This window comes from Aquarana catesbeiana, linkage group LG03 (genome assembly GCF_042186555.1).
Source record: "Aquarana catesbeiana isolate 2022-GZ linkage group LG03, ASM4218655v1, whole genome shotgun sequence".
Taxonomy (NCBI): domain Eukaryota; kingdom Metazoa; phylum Chordata; class Amphibia; order Anura; family Ranidae; genus Aquarana; species Aquarana catesbeiana.
The window spans coordinates 648,898,097-648,921,753 of NC_133326.1; the positions used below are offsets into that span (position 1 = coordinate 648,898,097).

The 23,657-nt window shown below is 40.3% G+C and overlaps 1 protein-coding gene across 1 annotated transcript in view; it reads right to left on the reverse strand.

Annotated features, from left to right (window-relative positions):
* Positions 1 to 3,876: 3,876 nt before the first annotated feature.
* Positions 3,877 to 23,657, reverse strand: part of QTRT1 (queuine tRNA-ribosyltransferase catalytic subunit 1) — a 38,343-nt gene continuing 18,562 nt past the window's right edge. The window contains exons 6-10 of the mRNA XM_073622599.1: positions 20,155 to 20,293; positions 17,599 to 17,674; positions 14,141 to 14,250; positions 5,291 to 5,375; positions 3,877 to 4,273 (exon numbers count right to left, since the gene is read on the reverse strand). Of these exons, the coding sequence (XP_073478700.1) occupies positions 4,121 to 4,273; positions 5,291 to 5,375; positions 14,141 to 14,250; positions 17,599 to 17,674; positions 20,155 to 20,293 (563 nt within the window). The 3' untranslated portion in view covers positions 3,877 to 4,120. The remainder of the gene's footprint in view (positions 4,274 to 5,290; positions 5,376 to 14,140; positions 14,251 to 17,598; positions 17,675 to 20,154; positions 20,294 to 23,657) is intronic.

Sequence of the window (23,657 nt, forward strand, 5' to 3'; positions counted from 1 at the left end):
TCAGCCAGCGATTCTGTGCACCATAAGAATGATCATAGCGGCAGTTTCGCCGCTTGATCGTTCTTACAGGCGACAGGAGGGGACATTCCCCCACCCCCGCCATCCGGTGCTTCTCCGGGTTCTGCCGTGCCATCGGGGACCCGGAGAAAGAATCGTCCACCGCCGGATGATGAGCATAGAGATTTCCGGTGATCAGATGGTAAATGAGCAACAATTATAGCACTAGACCTCCTGTGTAACTCTAAACATGTAACCTGTAAAAAACTTTAAAGCATCGCCTATGGAGATTTTTAAGTACTGAAGTTTGGCGTCATTCCATGAGTGTGCGCAATTTTAAAGTGTGACATGTTGGGTATCTATTTACTCGGCGTAACATCATCTTTCACATGATATAAAAAAATTGGGCTAACTTTACTGTTTTGTTATGTTTTCAATCATGAAACACGTTTGAAAAATTGTTGCGCAAATACTGTGCGAGATAAAAAGTTGCAATGACTGCCATTTTACTCCCTAGGGCAGTGATGGCAAACCTTGGCACCCCAGATGTTTTGGAACTACATTTCCCATGATGCTCAACTACACTGCATGAGCACCATGGGAAACGTAGTTCCAAAACATCTGGGGTGCCAAGGTTCGCCATCACTGCCCTAGGGTGTCTGCTAAAAAAATATATAATGTTTGGGGGTTCTGAGTAATTTTCTAGCAAAAAAATTATGATTTTTACATGCAGGAGAGGCGTGCCAGAATAGGCCCGGTATGGAAGTGGTTAAAGTTGCAGCGACTTCAAAGTAGTTTATGCACTACTTTGGTCTGACTTTCATGCAACTGAAGGGGCCATAGACTTCAATATTATTCAATATTCAATAATACCCCTTTTGTTTCTTTTCTTACCTCACTGCTTTAATATTTTTCTCTTTGTCACATTTATCACAGAGGTCCCCCACAAAGGTGGTTACTCCCCACAACACTATGACTACACACACACATACCCACGTGGGGCGTGGTTCATGTTTGGCTGTGCCGGCAGCAGAGCATCCCCTCAGCTCCCGTTTGGGGCCCTGTATGGCCGGTCTTGGAGGTTCCATGCCCGCACTACCTCTGCAAGGTTACACATGTAAGCGCGTGGGATAACTCAGGCCATGGGGATACCCCCATGTCCTGGGTTCACCCTCCCACTCTCTGATTTAGTTCAGAATATTTTCATTTTTCACTTTTCATATTTTTACAATTTTACTTTGTTTTTTCTATTCATAGACTATTACCAAGGTTTTGCTCCTGACGATAGGCTATAAGGCCTTGAAACGCGTAGAGCTAACATCAACCGATATGTATACATTTTTGTAATACTATGTATTGCCGTTCCTTGTCTATATTTATTTTTTAATTTTAATTTGTTTTCCATACCAGTTTTACTCCATTGTGATAATTGATATGGCTATTTTTGTCCAATTAATTATGTCTCATTTTATAATCTGCACCAACTTATTGTTGGAATGTCTATGTATGTACATTACTTGGTTCTGTTGAATTGTAATAAAATTTACAGATATTTATATAAAGCAAAATGCATTAAATATTTTGATATGAAAAAATTTAGGATAATCTGAACCAATTAATATTTATTTTCAACCATTTTCTTTTGTTGCTCCCGTGTGCCTCGACAAAGTCCCGCCATCTTTCTTTCCCTTTTTTGACTTTTATACTTATTATTTGGCACCCATGCTCACCATTGGCTCATCTCAGATGACACAAATGCCTCCGTAGTATTGGAAGCTGAGCATGTATGATCTTGTGAGACCCTCCGTAATCTCCTCTACAGGGGTCAGAGAGTCTCTCACCCACTCCTTACTGATGCTACAAGAGCGGTTATCAAGGCCTGGCATGTTGTCATTATTAAACCCAATGCAGTGCAGGGCATAAGGTCCCCATCAATGCCGCCTTGGTTTAATCCCATGTTACCGGAATTCTATTCCCTACCAGACCCTGGGCTATGGGCTGGTAAAGGCGTTAGATACCTTTCAGATATTTGCGATGGGGGTGCATTAGTCATGTTTGTCAGATTGAGAAACAAATTTACACTACTAACATGTTCTTTTTCCATTTCCTGCAACTCTGACACTCTTATACATCCCAGTTTGAATCCTCTCAGTTTAGGTTGGAGCAGGATGATTTGGAGGTTTTCCTTTGGGATAATGCTCTGCAAATACACTTTCTGTGATCTATAAGTCACTACTGCCCTCTGTTCATGTGGGTCTGGATGCCCTGCTCACGGTATGGCATTCGGAGGAGCAGGAGCAGGACTTGGACAATGAAGACTAGGAGGACCTCTGGGATAGCCCGTTCCAAGCATTAATATCGACTAGAGACCGGTGGATCCAATTTAAAATAATACACCACAGAGACTACACCGTATCTACCCTAGTTCCTCTTCTTGCTGTTGGAGGTGCCCTGGTGACCCTGCAGGATTTGCCCATATCTTCTAGAAGCGTCCTCAGATTTGTAGCTACTGGCAAGACGTGACCCAATTTATTTCTACACTGACTACTATACTTGTCTCTGTAAGGGTTGGCATTTACCTTCTGGGATCAAAGGCTTTGTTTTATACCTATATATTTTATTTTAAATCTTTAATAAAAATACATTTTCAAAAAAAAAAAAAAAAAGAAGATTTTAAAGATTTACTTGTAAAAAGACACCAGCTTCAAGCAAATCTAAATGATTTTTGCTTTGCACATGCAGGGTAAAGCAACAGGTTTTATTGAGTTGGCATTGCTGCCAACAGCTCAGGGAGAAACTTGGAAGAATAAGGCCTGCAATAGCTTCAAGTTATTCCTAGTAGGAGTTTATATAAAATGATAACAGCAACCATGTGATAACGCAGGCACTTGTAGTCATTTGCCAAGCACTAGAGCTGTCAGTCACTTGCCCCGCATAGGAAAACCACTATGCATTTTCAACAGCAAAGCTAACTAAAATACAGAGGCTCCACCTAGTAGCCAATCTACAAATAAATATATTTAACACAATAACAAAAATATGGCAGAACTATGTAAATAAAAAAAAAATAAAAAAAAAAAACAAAACAAACCCCCTCCCCCCAAAAAAAAAAAAAACAAAACAAAAAAACACACACATCTCCTCTAAACAAGGAGTACAAAAGTATCTAAAACAGATCTTTCCTTTACCAGTAAATTACGAATGACCTGTAAATTATAAAATAACAAAGCACTTAAAAATGTGTTATCAAAAATTAAAAAAGGTTAAGCACAGTATAAGTCACAATCTTCTGACCCAAAAAAGCACATCAAACCTTTCCTTTAAACTCCACTAAAATTATTAGAGGCGCATGCGCCTTTAGGCCCCTTTCACACGAAGGGTCTGATCAGGTCCGCCTGTCAGTATTTCAGGAGGACCTGATCGCACAGTCCATTCTTCCCAATGAACCGATGGGTGTACGCCTGCCTATCTCCAGTCTGATCTGGTCCCCTAAAACAAAAAAACAAAAATCGAAAAAAAACTGAGAAAATGGAAAGGGACTTGTCCCCTTCAGTCCAGGGCTAGGCAGACCAAATTTGAGGGCAGTCGGGTGTAAACAGCGGAGTCCATTTACACCCAGTCACCCAGAGTGCAGAGCTGGCTTTGTCGGTATCTGCTCTGCAGAAACTGAGCAGACATGGTCTTGTTATCCACCTGCTATGCTTTTCTCAGCAGGGGGTCAGAGGACAGATCCCCTGCTGATCATAACAGAGTCCATCCAGTGTGAAAGGGGCCTCACAGTGAAGATACAGCTGTTTAATTTGTTAATGGACTAACTTAATATATTATTCCCTCCCCAAAATAGTTACAACATGAAAGATTCCACAAAGAAGCACCAAATAAAATGACAGTTTTATTGCTAAAAAAGAGATCCAAAATATTTGGAGAGGAAATCATTAAAACATCATAAAGCATACAGTATATACACCTAAACGGGTTTGGCTTTTGGTCCCCCACACAATCATATTTAAAGCACCATCCCATCATGATGGCACCGCAGGGGTGGATCCTATACAGCAACCTGTGTGTCAAAGAAGATGGTCAGTCCAGTAGAGGGAATTATGTAGTGTCATCAATGATGGAGTTAATTTAAGGTGATATTGACAGTCTCTAAAGCATCAACAGCCCACTTTGGGTATTTGTCCTTTGTTCCATACATGATCTTCATGAAATCTTGTATAAACTGAGGGAAATGCCCCTTCAGAATGCTCTCCCGTACCGAACGCATCAGATTCAACTGGTGAAAGAAAGGAAAAAAGAAGCAACCAGTTATTAAATAGAGGGACCAAGATCCACATCTCCTACCCCATCCCATCTGAGTTATCCCCTGGTGGAAGAGACAGACTCCATGTCACATAGCTTCTCCTGGGTGGCATCACCTTGTATTGGGAGGGACAGCCTCCATGTCACAAAGCTTCTCCTGGGTGGCATCACCTTGTATTGGGAGGGACAGCCTCCATGTCACAAAGCTTCTCCTGGGTGGCATCACCTTGTATTGGGAGGGACAGCCTCCATGTCAAAAAGCTACTCCTGGGTGGAGTCACCCTCTGGTGGGAGGGAAAGACTCCGTGTCATATAGCTTCTCCTATGTGTCACCCTGTAGTAGGAGGGACAGACTCCATGTTACAAAGCTCTTCCTGTTTGTGTCATCTGTGGTGGGAAGGACAGACTTCATGTCACATAGCTCCTCCTGTTGGTGTCACTCTGTGGTGAGAAGGAATAGGTTCATATCTGCTATCTCAGGCTCTTTTAAAGAGATTTCCAATCACTTCTTGTCACAGTGACAACCATTTTCACTATACAGGAAATGAGAGAAAATCTGCAACAGGGACACAAAGAGAAATACAAATCTGACAGGGATTCTGGTATTTCCCTACGCTACTGAAGAAAAGTATTGTAATTTCTGTTCGTGTTGCTGCTGGAGATTTGCCCAAACTTGTTTCTTCCCATCTAGGGAAACCATTGTCACTGTGACAGGAAGTGAGAGGAGATATCTATAACAGAGAACCAGATGGCAGTAAAAACCTGGCAGGTTTATCTTTTATCAATGGAAACCTCCATATTTCTATCACTGTGGGTTTCTTTTAAAATAAATAGCTGGGTTGTTATGTCTCATCTGTAATCTATCATTGCTAAATAGCAGCTAAACTCTGATCCTGATTTCCATCTGACCAACATTCCTGTCTTTAGTGCTGTGCCTCCTTTCTACAGACTTTTACCGTCAGAAAAAGTCAAGGAATGGCGGTCGGCTCACCTGGTAAGCAATGTTATGGACTGTAATGTGATGCATGCCTGCCGTGTCACTTTTGAATAAAGCATGGATGTAGGCACGGGTGTACCTAGACAACAAGAAGAAAAAAAAAAAAAAAGCATTAAATACATCAATATAATTACTCGGGGCCTAAAAGCATTCCTAACTCCTGAACTAGACAAATAACATTCATGAATTCATATACAGTGGGGATCGAAAGTTTGAGCACCCCAGGTAAAAATGTGTATTAATGTGCATAACAAAGCCAAGGAAAGATGGAAAAATCTCCAAATGGCATCAAATTACAGATTAAACACTCTTATAATATGTCAAAAAAAGTTAGATTTTATTTCCATCAATTACACTTTCAAAATTACAGAAAACAAAAAAATGGCGTCTGCAAAAGTTTTTTTTTTTTTTACCTGGGGTGCCCAAACTTTCGATCCCCACTGTAGTTCTAGATGCTTTCCTGTGCAAGAGCTCTACTCCATTAAAATATGAGACTCCAGTATTTATTTCAGGTACTTATAGTAAAACAATGTGTTTTAACCACTTCAGCCCCGGAAGATTTGGCTGCTTAATGACTAGGCCATTTTTTGCGATACGGCATTGCATCTCTTTAACTGACAATTGCGCAGTCGTGAGACGCTGCACCCAAACAAAATTGACATCCTTTTTTTCCCACAAACAGAGCTTTCTTTTGGTGGTATTTGATCACCTCTGCGGTTTTTATTTTTTGCGCTATAAACAAAAGAGCGACAATTTTGAAAAAAAAAAAAAAACACAATATTTTATACTTTTTGCTATAATAAATATTCCATTTTTTTTTTTTTTTTAAAAGCTATTTTTTTTCTCAGTTTAGGCCGATATGTATTCTACATATTTTTGGTAATAAAAAAATCGCAATAAGTGTATATTGATTGGCTTGCACAAAAGTTATAACATCTACAAAATAGGGGATAGATTTATGGCATTTTTATCTTTTTTTTTTTTTTTTGTAGTAATGGCAGCGATCTGCGATTTTTATCGAGACTGCGACATTATGGCGGACACAACTGACACTTTTGACACATTTTTGGGATAACTGACAATTATACAGGGATCAGTGCTATAAAAATGCACTGATTACTGTATAAATGTCACTGGGATCGCGCCGACCTGCTGCAGTATAATGACGGTGGCTGGTTGGCAAGTGGTTAAAGTGACCCAGTCTCTGACCTAAAATCTCAAACCAAAGCAGAACTAAACTAACGCTAGCGCTGTGGTGTTCTGGAGCTCCCTCACTGGCTGACACTATCTTCGGACAGTATTCTAACACTTTCCAATTTTTGGTTGTTCTGATTGGTCAAAACTGTATACTGAGCTGCACCTGCGCAGCTCAGTGTAATGTGCAGACAGACAGGTAAGAAACGTTATTGCAGAAAAGCCATACAGTGAGGGAAAAAAGTATTTGATCCCCTGCTGATTTTGTACGTTTGCCCACTGACAAAAATGATCAGTCTATAATTTTAATGGTAGATTATTTTAACAGCGAGAGACAGAACAACAACAAAAATATCCAGAAAAACGCATTTTAAAAAAGTTATAATTTGATTTGCATTTTAATAAGTGAAATAAGAATTTGACCCCTTCGCAAAACATGACTTAGTACTTGGTGGCAAACACAGAGGTTTCTTGTAGTTGGCCACCAGGTTTGCACACATCTCAGGAGGGATTTTGTCCCACTCCTCTTTGTAGATCCTCTCCAAGTAATTAAGGTTGAGGCTGATGTTTGGTAACTCGAACCTTCAGCTCCCTTCACATATTTTCTATGGGATGAAGGTCTGGAGACAGGCTAGCCCACTCCAGGAGCTTAGAGTGCTTCTTCTTAAGCCACTCCTTTGTTGCCTTGGCCATCTGTTTTGAGTCATTGTCATGCTGGAATACCCATCCAGGACCCATTTTTAATGCCCTGGCTGAGGAAAGGAGGTTCCTCACCCAAGATTTGATGGTACATAGCCCCGTCCATCGTCTCTGTGATGCGGTGAAGTTGTCCTGGCCCCTTAGCAGAAAAACACCCCCAAAGCATAATGTTTCCCCCTCCATGGATGAAGGTGGGTATGGTGTGCGAATAAATCGCACCAACTGTTGTCACCCTCTCACCAAGCTGCTTGGCGATGATCTTGTAGCCCATTCCAGCCTTGTGTAAGTCTACAATCTTGTCCCTGACATCCTTAGACAGCGCTTTGGTCTTGGCCATGGTGGGGAGATTGGGATCTGATTGACCAATTGCTTCTGTGGACAGGTGTCTTTTATACAGGTAACAAGCTGAGATTAGGAGCACTCCCTTTGAGAGTGCTCCTAATCTCATTTTGTTACCTGTATAGAAGACACATGGGAGCCAGAAATCGTGCTGATTGATAGGGGATCAAATACTTATTTCACTCATTAAAATGAAAATCAATTTATAACTTTTTTGAAATGCGTTTTTCTGGATATTTTTGTTGTTATTTTGCCTCTCACTGTTAAAATAAACCTACCATTAAAATTATAGACTGATCATTTCTTTGTCAGTGGGCAAAATCAGCAGGGGGTCAAATACTTTTTTCCCCCTCACTGTAGTATGTTTCGTCTGTATTAAAAAACAAAAACAAAAAAAAAAAAAAAAAAAAAAACGCCAGTTCACAATTTTTTAAAAACTTAAGTTCCACTTTAAGAAATTACCTGTAACAAAGGGATCGAAAACATACCTCTCCTGCTGCCTGAACCACGGAACTCCACTTTGATCAGTAGAAATGGTCCCTGAAATCCAATGAAAACCCAATACTTCCATGAGTATCAATCTCCTGGGTCTCCACAACACTCACGGGTTCCTCCTGGTGACCTCAATATCACAGCAAGAGACATATGTGGCTATCAGCAGGAGGAACCAGCAATAACTGCGCTGGACCCAGGAGATCGACACTTATGGAAGTCTTGGCTGCCCGCCCAGTGGACTTCTGAGGACCATTTTTTACTAATCGGAGTGAAGTTCATCGGTTCAGGCATTAGAAGCACCACAAATTGAATGTCCTATTTGCAGGTAACTGATTAATGTGAGCTTTGGATCAGAGACAGGATCACTTTAAAATGAGGAGATCGGAAATAGTAAAATATAAAACAGTTGCATAGTTCAGAAGGTTGAGAAAAAAAAAAAAGACACCTTTTAGATGTCTTCCTGAGGACTCTAAGGAACACCTTTTAGATGTCTTTCCGAACTCTAAACAGTTTGTCACAATGACTGGAGTCACCCCTGATATTTTTGTACACTAATTAAATCCCCTCCTAAAGCACAACTAAAAGACAAGAATACTCACCTATGCTTCAACAATCTGACATCCGCGATGTCCCATGTCAATCTTCTCACCACCTCCTTCCAGGTGCTGGTCTTTCGGCTGATGTGGGAAGAGAGGTCACTCCTGCACATGCACGGAAGTCATTAAAGTAGAACTATAGGCCAAACTTTTGTTTCATTTTGGATAGAGCATTAGAGGGTTATCCCTGTCAGATTTGTAATTTTTTTTTTTTTTTTGCCATCTGTGTTCCATTGGCGAGATTTTCCTTCACTTCCTGTCCCATATCCAAACAGGAAGTGAGAGGAAAGCCATGCAAATTAAGGGAATTCCCTGGGAACCAACAGGTCACCAGAACTAGTGTCCCTTTAGGAAGATTTCCCCTCTATTCCTTTTCTGGGGACAACCCAAAATGTGTAATTTTCTTTTACTTTCAGTGATAATAATAAACAGGACAATTTGAGAGGGTGAATCTCCCTAAATCGAGGCACAGACTGCAATAAAAACCTGACAGGTGTTCTAATCCATCTTTATGCTATCCAAAACAATCAAAAAAAAAAAAAAAAAATGTTGCCTTTAGTTATACTTTAACCACTTCAGCCCTGGAAGCTTTAACCACTTCCTGACTAGAATTTTTTTTGTGATACGGCACTGCGTTGCTTTAAGTGACAATTGTGTCATATGACGCTGTACCCAAATAAAGTTTATGTTCTTTTTTCCCCCATAAATAGAGCTTTCCTTTTTTGTGCTATAAACAAAAATTATATATATATATATATATATATATATATATATATATATATATATATATATATATATATCATCAGGGGCAATGAAATGAAAGGGTTAAAGCGGACCTTCAGTCATTTTTTCATCTTTCCATCTATTAAATCTTCTGCCCTTGTTGTTTTAACTTTGGACAGTAAAACATTTATTTTTCTGCCAGTAAATACCTTATACAGCCCACTTCCTGTTTCTTGTCTGGTCATTAGCCTAGGCTTATGACATCATGCACAGCTCTCTCTCTAACTCTTGTGAGAGTCTGCCAGGAAGGGAGGGGGAAGGGGGGTGAGTCATAAGAGGGCCAATGAGAGCTGCAAAACTGGAGGTGTGTGTCTGTGTAAATTCAGGAAGTGAACAGGCAGCAGCTTCAACTGCCCACAATTAAAATGGATGCAACCAGACTCGGTGGAGGGAGATTTCTGCAGCATATTTGGCAAGTACAGAATCACAATATATATAAAATAATATGCAAAGTGGTTGGAGGGAAGCTTCAGAGACGGCAAAGAGGTTTTCATTACAAAATGATGTGAGCAGACTGCAGTTCCTCTTTAAGTGTGCTCTGGAGGAAAACAGAGATCCGTGTTCTTGCTTAGTAGAAACACAAGATCTCCATTTTCCTCTAGCAGAACGGCGGTCTGCCTTGTTTACATAGTGAGACCACCGTTCTGCCTCTCTCCGAACGATCACCGGGTTCCCGGGTGTCCAATCACAGCGGGAGCGGGTCACAGGTGGCGCGTTCCCCAGACCCGGAAGTAGTGAACAACAATACAGGTACTATGTTTCGTGCAACCGGGCCATCCTGCCGCAGTTTATGTGCGGTGGGCGGTCCGGAAGCAGGTAATCTTCGCACACTGGCATTGAGCTGAAATTGTAAACAGAAGCGCGCATGCGCAGCTCCATGTACATTCTGCAGAGGGTTGCAAACAAGCAGGTAAGTGTATTTTCATGCAAAAGAAAGATTGTCTCTTCTACAATAAAGAGCTTGCCTGTTGGCAATTAATTATTGCTTGCTCCAGAGTGAAAACTGTAATTTATGTCATGGATCTTCACAGCAGACGTCCTCCATCCCGCTTATTCATTTTGTTGCCCTTCGCTGAACTCTTTCTAATTTAACAACATCTTTCCTGAGGACTGGTGACCAAAACTGAACTGCGTGTCCAAGGTGAGTCTGACCCAGTGTTTTGTAAAGAAGAATTATGGATTTATTCCACTACAAATAACACTAGCACCTACTTTCTTTGCAAAGCCAAAGCCTGACCCTTTTAACAGATCAAACCAATTGCAGGAGATAAAAAAAAAAAAAACAACAGATAGCTTGGCTATGAATATTCATTAGTTTAAGAACACATCAAATTGGAGTAATCACTGATAAGAGCTCTTATTAATTCTGAAATATAAATTACCATCAACCAACATTAAATATGAATTTAAAAAAACATATCTTAATGATTAAATAAAAAAGGATATTTCAAAATGCACAAGGGAACTTATCAGTGATTACTTCATTTGATGAGTTTTTAAACTAATAAATATTCATGGTTGGGGTTTTTGTTATAAAAGCGTTTCTAAAACCAAAAACAAAGATGTAACATATTGCAGCTTACCAGTCCTTAGATTTGGAGGCTGCATTCATTTTTTTTTTTTAAAGGATAACTTTACTTTTGCCAGGAAAAAATACAGCAAATAAAAAAAAAAAAAATAAATTATATATATAATTATTATTATACAGGATTTATATAGCGCCGACAGTTTACGCAGTGCTTTACAACATTACAGCAGACGGAACAATTACCATACAATTCAATACAGGGGAAATCAGAGGGCCCTGCTCGTTAGAGCTTACAATCTAGGAGGGAGGGTCAAGTTATACAAAAGGGTAATAGCTGTGGGGGATGAGCTAATGGAGAAAATAGTGCAGTTGTTAGTTAGTGCAGTTGCAGAATATATATATATATATATATATATATATATATATATATATATATATATATATATATATATATATACACATACACACACACACTAAAATTTCTTCATCTTCACACATATGTGTATATATCTATATATAGATATAGATATATATCTATATATAGATATAGATATAGAGAGAGAGAGAAAAAGAGAAAGAGAGAGAAAAAGAGAAAGAGAGAGAGAGAGAGAGAGAGAGAGAGAGAGAGAGAGAGAGAGAGAGAGAAAATCATAACAACTGTGACAGAAATCATATTGCAATTGAATGCAATCTGCAGCTCTTTAATTTTATATAGAATTCAATGCAATATGGCTCTACCTAGAGGCGTTCTGTACACAGATGGCGTAGAACTACAAGTCCCATCATGCCTCTGGGAGTAATTGTAACTGCCAGCCTTGCAATGCCTCATGAGAAATGAAATTCCACAACAGTTGGAGGGCACCAGGTTGCCTACCCCCCAGATATGTAATTCCCTATTTGTGTGATTGGCGCACTGATTTTCCCAGAAGTCTGCACCAAGATACAAAAATAGAAATACTAATAACATTAAAAATGATAATACTAATAATTAATAAAATAAATAAAAATACTAATAATTAAAAATAAAATAGAAATCAGATTTTGGGCATCCCCTGCAACAAAAGCGTAATTTTGGTGAGGTACTCCCAAAGGGAAATCACGTCTAAATGGATGCCATCCCTGCCATTTTCTTCATTAGAGACCTGCAGGTGCAGCAGCTGATTGACAATTATAAAATCAGTTCAATGCAGATTCACCCTGCACACAGAAAACAGCTATTTCTTCAGAATAATTAAAAAAAAAAAAAAAACAAGGTAGGAATCTGCAACAAAGTTTGTTAAAATGTTGTTAAAGAGGAAGGGAATCAGGAGAGCAGCCTAGGGTGCCTACACTGCTACTCCATAGATACAGTACAGTGAGGGAGTGTGGTCACCCTGGGACAGGAAGTGTGAAAATAAAGAAAAAAAAAAAGCTTAAAAGTGTAGGGTTAGGCAAAAACTAACTACCGGTAACTGTAAACCTGCTCTCTGCCACATTCTAAACCTAATCTACCCAACCCTATAAAGCAAAAAATAAAAATCGCTGTACTTGCCTATTCTGCAGACAATCCGGTCTCCAGAGGCGGATGCTGTGTTGCAGGAGAGGACAGACAACGGCTGGGAAATGCCTGGGAAGTGACGTCACCCATAGAGTTACTATGGGGCTTCCGCTGTCGGCTGTCTCTCCTACACTGCCTACACACTGAAACTGCCGCTGACAGCTGATGCTGGGGCCAGACCGGATCGGATAGTCAAAAACAGGTACCCGTCCTCCCCCCTGAAAGATGCCAAATATAGCCCCGGGGGGGGGGGGGGGCTGGGGTGGCTGATGAGCAGAGCTTCCACTTTTGGGTGGAACTCCGCTTTCTATTAGCAATGAATGGGGCCTGCGACACACATATGGAGCAAGAAGAACACTGGATCAAGGCTGAAGGTAGGTACAAAGCCTTAATGAGCAGCACTCGAGGGTGGGGGCAACCAAGTCAAGAATAAACAGAACCACAGTTGCCCAATAATAACCACTTAAGCTCTGGAAGATTTTGCCCCCTTCATGACCAGGGGATTTCTTTCTATACTTGGCACAGCGCTACTTTAATTGGCAATTGCGCAGTCATGCAACACTGTACTCAAATTACATTTATATCAAAAGTGGAGTTACTTGTTAAGTATAATTTTCTACAAGTACAGAAATCCGATGTCCTGCAATACACTGAAATCTCTTACATTTATATCAAAAATGGAGTTACTTGATAAGCATATTTTCTTAACAAGTAACTCCACTTTTTTTTACACCATTAGAGCTTTCTTTGGTGGCATTTGATCACCATTGGGTTTTTAATTTTTTGCGTTATAAACGAAAAAAAAAAAAAGAACGAAAAACAAAATATTTTATACTTTCTGCTATAAAAAATATCCCAAAAAAAAAAAATCTAATTTCGTCATAAACATAGGCCAAAATGTTTTTTGCTACAGGTCTTTGATTAAAAAAAAAAAAAAAGTCAATATGTGTATATTAATTGGTTTGCGTGAAAGTTATAGCATCTACAAAAGATGGTATATATACTGGATTTTTTACTACCAATGGTGGCGGTCAGTGACCTATAGTGGGACTGTGATAGTGCAGGGCAATCTGACACTGGCACTGGGGGGGGAACTAACTGCCACTGACACTAATATAGTGATCAGTGCTAAAAATATGCACTGTCACTGTACTAATGTCACTGACTGGGAAAGGGTTAACATTTAGGGGCAATCAAAGGTTTAACTGTGTGCCTAACAATGTTTACTGTGTGTGTTGGGTAATATTTTTCCTAAATAATGTGCCAGTTTTTCCTCCCTGCTCTGCAGGGAAAAAAAAATTTAAAAAATGGCACATCGTCGCTGATAGAAGAGAGCTTAGCGTTTACCTACACAGAGCTCTCTTCTGTCATTCGCTCAGCAGGTGCTGGCCATAAGGCATTGGCAGAGACCCGCTGATCAGCTTGTGCTGCAGTGAATGGCAGGACAGCTGGGGCGGCAGGGCGCCCACGCACACCCCCTACCCGGAAGAAGCAGATCATGTACGTGATCCTGCGCAGGGGGGCTGCTCTGCCGCAGTATATCTGCAGTGGGCGGTCCCCAAGTGGCAAATGCAGACACCAGATCTAAGGTCTGGTAAGCTTGGCTTTAGATACACTACTACTCCTCATAACAGGATGAACAGTATACGGTACAATAAATATATTATTTTTACCTTTGGCACGTTGGACATTTACAGTCTTTGTCTATAGGTTGGAAATCTTTTGCAAACTGTTTGCTTTTTATTTGCAAGGAACCCCAGGGAACCAAAGCTGAGCCAAATCTCTGCAAAAGAACAACAATAAAAATTTTTTTTTTTAAATGAACAGGGATCTTAATCCAACTGGCAACACAGGATACATGGAAGCGAACAGTAAAACAGGGCATAGTAAATGGTTACATGGGGAAGAGTTTACATTTCTGTCAGGCTTTTTTTCTGGACAAGACACAGGACTGGAAGGCACAGACAGCAATAAAAGAAAAATAAATAAATAAAAAACACAGAAGTATTAAAGAGGAATTCCAGGTATGGCTAAATATATTGGCACCCCTGCATTTCTATCAGATAATGCACCACTTCCCCCAGAAAATTGTTGCAATTACAAATGTTTAGGCATTCTCGTGTTTATTTCTTTTGTTTGTATTGGTATGACACAAAAAAGTGGAGAAACAAAAAGCCAAATCTGACACATTCCACGCAGAACTCCAAAAACGGACTGGACAAAATTGGCACCCTCAATGTAATATTTGGTAGAACACCCCTTGGAAAAAATAACTGAAATCAAATCACTTCATGTAACCATCAATGCATTGCTTAGACCTCAATAACTGGAATTTTGGACCACTCTTCTTTCCAGGTCACTCAAATTGGAAGGGTTCCTTTTCCCAACTGCTGCTTTGAGATCTCTCCACAGGTACTCTATGGGATTTAGATCTGGACTCATTGCTGGCCAGTTCAGTACTCTCCAGCGCTTTGTCTTGAACCATTTCTAGGTGCTTTTTGGACGTGTTCTTTGGGTCATTGTCCTGCTGTAAGACCCATGACCTCTGACAGAGACTTAACTTTCTGACACTGGGCCCTACATTGCACCCATTACATTGCTACATTGCATTGCATTCTTTGGTAGTCTTCAGATTTCATGATGCCATGTACACAGTCAAGACATCCAGTGCCTGAAGCGGCAAAGCAACCGCAAAACATCAGTGAACCTTCACCATGTGCGACTGTAGGGACTGTATTCTTTTCTTTAAAGGCCTCATTTCTTTTTCTGAAAACAGTAGAATGATGGGCTTTACCAAAAATCTGTAATTTTGTTTCATCTGTCCACAGCACATACTCCCAAAAGGATTTTGGCTTCTTTGGGTAAGTTTTGGCAAACTCTTCAATCAATTTTTTTTTCTTTCGTCCATGGAGATTAGTTACAGTGCCTTGGGCTGTAACAATGACAACTTGACAATGTTGTGAGCAGTGGATACAGGAACATTCAGATCTCTGGAGCTGGACTTGTAACCCTGAGATTGTCAATGCTTCTCCACAATTTTTGCAAATCCTCAGACAAGACAATTCTATGCTGCTCTCTTTCGCTTCTGCATGCTCCATATGGCACACAGACACACAATGTCTAGGATCTAGGATGGAAAAGGACCCGGGTGTCCTATTAGATGATAGGCTCAGCAATGGCATGCAAGCCAAGCTGCTACTAACAAAGCAAACAGAATATTGGCATGCATTAAAAAGGGGATCAACTCCAGAGAAAAAACGATAATTCTCCCGCTCTACAAGACTCTGGTCCGGCTGCACCTAGAGTATGCTGTCCAGTTCTGGGCACCAGTCCTCAGGAAGGATGTACTGGAAATGGAACGAGTACAAAGTAGGGCAACTAAGCTAATAAAGGGTCTGGAGGATATTAGTTATGAGGAAAGGTTGCGAGCACTGAACTTATTCTCTCTGGAGAAGAGACGCTTGAGAGGGGATATGATTTCAATTTATAAATACCGTACTGGTGACCCCACAATAGGGATAAAACTTTTTCGCAGAAGGGAGTTTAACAAGACACGTGGCTACTCATTAAAATTAGAAGAAAAGAGGTTTAACCTTAAACTACGTAGAGGGTTCTTTACTGTAAGAGCGACAAGGATGTGGAATTCCCTTTCACACGGTGGTCTCAGCGGTGAGCATCAATAGTTTCAAGAAGCTACTAGATAAGCACCTGAACGACCACAACATACAGGGACATACAATGCAATACTGACATATAATCACACACATATGTTGGACTTGATGGACTTGTGTCTTTTTTTCGACCTCACCTACTATGTAACCAAGTCGCCTGACAAGTTGCCCCAGTGTGAACTGAGCCTTAATGTTTTTGTATTTCAATGCAAGTTTCTCTATAATCAGCTATCAAGCCCAAGGCGCCAAGCCTTAATGATTTCCCTCTGCTGGGGCAATCTGAGAATGTTATTGATGTGCAGAACGAAGTGCATTTCCCAGAAAAAGATTAAGAAAGTTCAGAAAAATACCAATTTATGTGGAATTTAAAGGGGTTGTAAGGACAGAAATTTTTCTATCTCAATGCATTCTGCGCATTAGCATAAAAAGCCTTCTGTGTGCAGCAGCCCCCAATATACTTACCTGAGCCCATCTATATCAAGCAACGTTCACGCGCCCCTCGCCCCTCAGGGACTCTCCCTCCTGATTGGCTGAGACTCAGCAGCAGCGCCATTGGCTCTCGCAGCTGTCCAAAAAAAAAGTCAGTTAGCCAATCAGGAGAGAGGGGGCGGAGCAGAAACGCAGCTCCTTGTCTGAATGGACACAAGGAGCCGTGAATCGGCTCGTGTGCCCCTATAGCAAGCTGACTCGACAAGAACTTGACAGGAGGGAGGGGCTAGGAGCAGCGAAGAGGGACCTGAGAAGAGGACAATCCGGGCTGCCCTGTGCAAATCCACTGCACAGAACAGGTAATTATAACACATTTGTCATTGAAAAAATAAATAATATAAATAAACACGAGAGTTTAGCATCACTTTAACCACTCTGCATCCAAAACAATTTATAATTTTTCACACATATGTTAAAATCTGCATTTTTTGCTAGAGCCGCAAGCTTGTTTAAACCCTTTGAGGTGACTTTTTTTTTTAAACTTCCACTGGTAAGTAGTCATTTGGAGCCACATACCAATGTAATCTATGTGGACTAGCACTTCTCAATCCGTCCTATGATAGAAGAAAACCTTTCTTTGTCTGCAAGACACAGAGGAATGTAGGACTGATGCTTCTATGTGAGCCGATGCAAAAATATGGGTGCTGCTCGAGGCTCCAACAATCCCAGCAAAACTGCTAGGAGTGCAGTTGGGATGGAGCTCAACCCAGCTCCATGAATACCAATACAAAGAGGAATCCTATAAGCCGCATGTCACTAAAAAACCCTGTGTGTGAAAAGTGAAAACAGCCTCAGCCCGGGCTCCATCCAGGCTACCCCTCCAATGCATTTTTCCCTGTGGGCAGGGCAAAAGCATTGGAGGGGTGTGGCCTGGACAGAGTCCAGGCTGAGGCCATTTTCACACACAAGGTTTTGTAGTTATGTGCAGCTTATAGGATTCCTCTCTTTGTATTACTAATGTTTCTACTTACAGCTGTCCTTGTGGGGAAAACACAGTCAAACATGTCACAACCGAGGGCCACACACACCACGAGATCAGTGGCATACCTGTAGAGGGGAATATAAATAGAAAAATAGGTGTATACCACGCTGACATATGTCTAATAGCAGCCAGCACAATACTACAAGTGTAAATTTAAAAAATAGGTGAAAAGTAAAAAATTTTGTGCGGCGCTCAAAAAAAAAAAAAAAAAAAAAAATGAAAAATTCATGTATATACAAACAGATGTACACTGTGCAATGACCGAAAAGACTAATGATAATGAAAAAGATGTGAAATTCACACCCAAACTAGTCCATGTGCCATCATATAAAGGTGGTTTTGAAACATAAACACAACAGTCTTTGAATAGACGCTGAAAAATTGTGTGACTAGAGGTGGGATTCCACGTGACATCAATGTTGAGGTAAAGAGACAGACAATAGAACCACCCACTGGTTAGTGAGGAGGCTTACCAGAGTGAGAAGACTCAAATGGGTATATACTCAGTGAGTTAAAAAGGCTTATGGTGCAACCACCAAAGTATGGGACCTCCACATCTGGGCTCCAGATTAAGTTGTAAGACAATCCAATTGGTCAAAAGAGATGTCACTGAGAAGCAGTTCTCAGAAGCAGCCAACTTTAAATGTGCATAGACTACTGGTATTTGTATATATTTATATATATATATATATTTATATGTGTATATATATATTTATATGTGTGTGTATATATATATATATATATATATATATATATATATATATATATATATATATATATATATATATATATATATATATATATATATATATATATATGTAAATATCTATATATACAATGTTCAAAATCATATATATAAAAATGTTCAAAAATGTTGTATACCAACTAATGTGATACCCTGTATTGCAATTTCTTTCAATAAAATCTATTGGAAAAAAAAAAAAAAAAAAAAAAGAAGCAGCCAACTTGACAAGTTGGCTGCTTCTGAGGACTGCTTCTCGATGACATCTCGACCAATTGGATTGTCTTCTCGGTGACATCTCTTGACCAGTTGGATTGTCTCTCTCTGACATCCCTTGACAAGTTGGCTGCTTCTGAGGACTGCTACATCTCTTGACCAATTGGATTGTTGGAACTTGATCTGGAGCCCAGATGTGGAGGTCCCATACTTTGGTAGTTGCACCATAAGCCTTATTGACTCACTGAGTATATGCCCATTTGAGTCTTCTCACTCCGGTAAGCCTCCTCACTAACCGGTGGTGGTTCTATTGTTGTCTGTCTCTTCACCTCAACATTGATGTCACGTGGAATCCCACTTCTAGTCACACAATTTGTTTTCACCATCTATTCAAAGACTGTTGCGTTTAGGTTTCAAAACAACCTTTATATGATGGCACACGGACTTTAGTTTGGGTGTAAATTTCACATCTCTTTTTCATTATCATTAGTCTTTGCGTTCATTGCATAGTGTACATTAGTTTGTATATACATGGGTTTTTTTGAGTGCTGCACAAAAAAATGTTAACTTTTTACCTGTAGAGAGGAAATAGAAGGTGGTAAGACAGATATATGGATGAGATTAAACAAGAATAAAACATGATAACTAAATTTACACAAAATATTGTCTTTTGAAACATAGATAAAATGATAATTTAGTCTGAAATAAGATGGGATACCTGGGCATTCTTCAAATGTTACCCAAATATAACACTTCCAATGAGGGCTTGTCAAGAGCAAACAAAAAACACTAGCTGTCAGTAAAAACCCAATCACTCCAGTGTGAGCGATATAGTAATAAAAATAAAATGAATAGTCATTAAAACCGAATAGTGCCGAGTATCCAGGAGAGTGGATTCTGGAATGGACAGCGTTAAAGATCCTCCACAAAGATCTGGAAGAACCTCCAACTGTCAGCACATAAAACAAAAGCAGAGGCCACAGATTCAAGTGTAGTAAAAATGACATTAATAAAAATAAAAAACAGCCAATTCAGCACTCCCATAATGAAGAGACTCACCTCACTGTGTGAGTGTCCATTTGGCTGCATTTATTTTCAATAAAGTGGGGTTTTCACTACACGTGAATCTATGCCTTCTGCTTTTGTTTTATGTAATGGACACTTGTCCCCCTGTGTAATATTTCAGATTTCATAAAACTCAAAACCCCTTCATGCAAACACAAATACTTTATCTGTATATTAAAGTATATGTGCAGCCAAAATCTATTTCTCAGTACGTTTGGCATCATGACTTACCGTACAGTTTTCTTAAACCAAATCATTTTTTGTGCTCTATAGCAAAGTTTCCGACCAGGAGATCCAGAAACAGCATTTCCTGTTGCAGGGTGATAATACTAAGTCAATGCCTCACAATTAACAGCCGCATTGTTGGCCTGTGGCTTAGCATTGTCAGTTTTTTCATTTTGAATACATGAAAATGTGTATTTACATACATTCTTGTGCACCACAAAATGGGCCCTAAAGCTTTATGGCTTTTTTTTTTTAAATATACAGTACTGCAGAGGTATAGTGGTAGACTAGACTTACCCAACCCCCATGAGGTAGCGTGGCTTGTCCCTGGGTAAGTGGTCTGTGCTGAGGGTCACCATCTTCCAGAAGTGATCTTTCTCTTCCCCTCCACTAAGGCCACCAATAGCAAAGCCGGGGACGTTCCGTTTGGTCATCTCTACAACAACAAAGAAATGTACCTAAAAATGGGGACGCCGGCTACAAAAGGGAAGCCTCACATACTTTGACTAGTAGCAGTCTGTCACATTCAACTGCACAAGTTATGTAATGTTAAAGTTGGGTAACACTTATTTTTCTGAAATATTATTTTAATACTGTAATTGTATCAGACAACAGATGCACAGTGCCATCAGTAGCCTCTGCAATCCTAAACCATTTGTTTTCTGAATAAAGCACAGAGTCTGCATGTGATCACTAAATCATAGCTGACATAGTAATCATACATCCCGATGAAGCCACTGTTGGAGGCAGGCGAAACATGTCATCAGAGATGCAGTCCCTTTCCCTACAGCCCAATGCTGCACCCTTTGATAGCCCATGTAGGCTGACCTGAAGGCAGGAACAAACTACACAGCAGTAAAATACCACCAGTCATGGTAGGCCGTTCTACATATCGAGACAGAAGGTTCGGTTGTAGCAGCCATCATGGCCATTCATCGCCAATTATAGATCTCCGTATCGAGGAACAACATGTAGGATGGGTGGTTAGAAGCGATGACCACTGAAGCCTGGAAGTGCTAAGATGGGGTATCACGCTCCAGAGTGACTTGTATCATAAAAAAACTGCAGTCACTACAAATTTCAGCATACTAACCACATGATGATCTAAGCTTATAGACTGAATGAAAGGTGCAGCCTGCTATAGCGTGATATGTTTTATTAAAGCAAAAATACACCGTATCTGAGCACGACAAACTAAAAACGCCATTTCATTCCTTTAATGATCAAAGTAAGCTCACCCATCCATGTCTACATGGTCTAATTTTCGGACTCACTTCCTCCAAACAAGACGAGTCCCCCTCCTCAAGAAGACACATGTACAGTCATGCCAATGAACGTCTAAATGATTCAGAGAAAAATTGGGAGAAAGTGGTGTGGTCAAATGAGACCAAAATTTAGCCCTTTGGCATTAATTGGACTCGCTGTGTTTGGAGGAAGAAAAATGCTGACCATAACTCTAAGAAAACCATCCATACAGTCAAGCATGGAGGTGGAAACATGATTCTTTGGGGTTGCTTCTCTGCAAGAAGGTACAGTCCGACTTTGCAATATTAAGAGGCCAGTGGAGCCATGTATTGTAAAATCTTGGATGAAAACCTTCTTCTCTCAGCCAGAACACTGAAGATGGGTCTTCCAGCATGACAATGACCCAAAAAATACCACCAAGGCAACAAAGGAGTGGCTCAAGAAGAAGCACATTAAGGTCACGGAGTGACCTAGCCAGTCTCCAGACCTTAATCCTATAGAAAATTTATGGAGGGAGCTGAAACTTCAAGTTGTTGAGAAACAGCCAAGAAACCTTAAGGATTTAGAGAAGATATGTAAAGAAGAGTGGACCAAAATCCCTCCTGAGATGTGTGCAAACCTGGTCACCAACTACAAGAAACATCTTATCTGTTTTTGCCAACAAGGGTTTCTCCACCAAGTACCAAGTCATGTTTTGCTTGGAGATCAAATACTTATTTTACTCACTGAACTGCAACTTAATTTATAGCATTTGTTATATGTGTTTTTTCTGGATTTTTGGTTGATATTCTGTCTTTATTTTTTTTAATATAGCTATGATAAAAGTTATAGAACCTTCATTTCTTTGTAAGTGAAAACTTACAAAATCTTCAGATCTGCCTATAGTTCTACTTTAAAGCGTTTGTTAACCCAAAATAAAAAAAAAACTAAATTATTGATCCTGCTCCTTTAGAGCATTTTATACAGCACACTGCTTGTGTTGTGTAATTTGGACCCTTGTAACACCTAAAAAAACCTGTCTGATCCTGCCAGTTTCTCCCCTCCCCTCTGTAAACTGACCACGATAAGCATGGCTACTGACCCCTGACACCGTGGTCAGTTTATGTGCCTCCGTCATCCGCAACCGGCTCTTCTGTGTTTGTCTCCTCTGTCCTCAAATCCCCCCCTCCTCCCCTCCCCTCTCTGCGTGTCATCTAGTGACAGTGCTGCCCCATCCCCCCCTGCTGCAGGAATATCCAATATATTTTTTTACACTATCAATTTTGTCTCCTAATACAGTGTCCCCATCTCTGTATTTTATTAAAAAAAGTCCTCCTTTACCGTATCCCACAGTGGCTCCCGCCGGTCACGTGACTGGCCGTGTCTCCTCACGTCCCGCTGACGTCAGCTGGGAAATCTCGTGAGATACGGTGGCTCCCGGTGCTCAGGTAACCGGCCGTGTCTCCTCTCTGCCCATCTGATAGAAGCAGCAGGCAGGGCCGAGATTTCCCAGCTGACGTCAGCGGGACGCGGGGAGAAGAGGAGACACGGCCGGTCACGTGACCGCCGGGAACCGCCATGGGATATGGTAAAGGAGGATTTTTTTTTTAACAAAAAAGAGACGGGGATGGGGGCACTGTATAGAGAGACAGAACGGATTATGAAAATGTGTGAAAGTGGGTTAACAACAACTTGAATGTATCCTCGGCACAAGGCATTTTGCAGAGGAACTTTAAATCACAGATTGCAGGTGGGAAGGGGTTAATCCAATAACCATGGTGTCATAAAATACATCAACGCAGATGCGGATTGTCCAGAACATGATTGGGGGGTGTGAAAGTTTATAAAATCAAATGACATGATCCTATTACCTTGGTGTCATGAAGACTGGAACAAGTGTTAATTGTTTGAGTTACATGGCTGAAGGTGTGAATTATTGTCAAATCTTCAGGACAGAGATTCTAAAACCACTTTATATGCGGATGACAGTGAGAAAGGCCCCACCTCTGTTATTGTTAGTGTGACATAAATGCCATATATCAAACCTCTTGTCCTCCTGACCCACAAAGTGCACCTCACTATTCTTGAGGGAATGTCCTGTCCCCTTAAAGAGACCCTGTCACTAGACCACTATTATATGCACTAAACAAATGTGTATCCAATTCTGAACAGTTTCTCTCGTCATTGTCTCTCTTTTTTTTTTTTTTTTTTATTTGCCCTGCTTCTGTACCTTATTAATACTACAATTGTTCATTGAAGAAATTAAGATGGCATGGTACATATACACAGGGACAATTTTTTCATAAATTACAAGTTTCCTGTTATTGATTCAAATTGGTTTCCTTGGACACGCTTGTACATTTCCAGTTTTCTATTTTTTATACGTTTCTGTATTCTTTACGAACTTGTAAATCTTTCTTTAAGGCGGTAGTAAATCGCCATTTTTTAAACTTGTAAGGTAAATGCATAATGTGCTAGTATGCATCGTATACATCTTCCTTCCAGGTTCACGGACTCCTACTGTGTAAGTGGCCGGAGCAACGATGATTGCCCCCACTTGCGCGCGGGAGCCACCG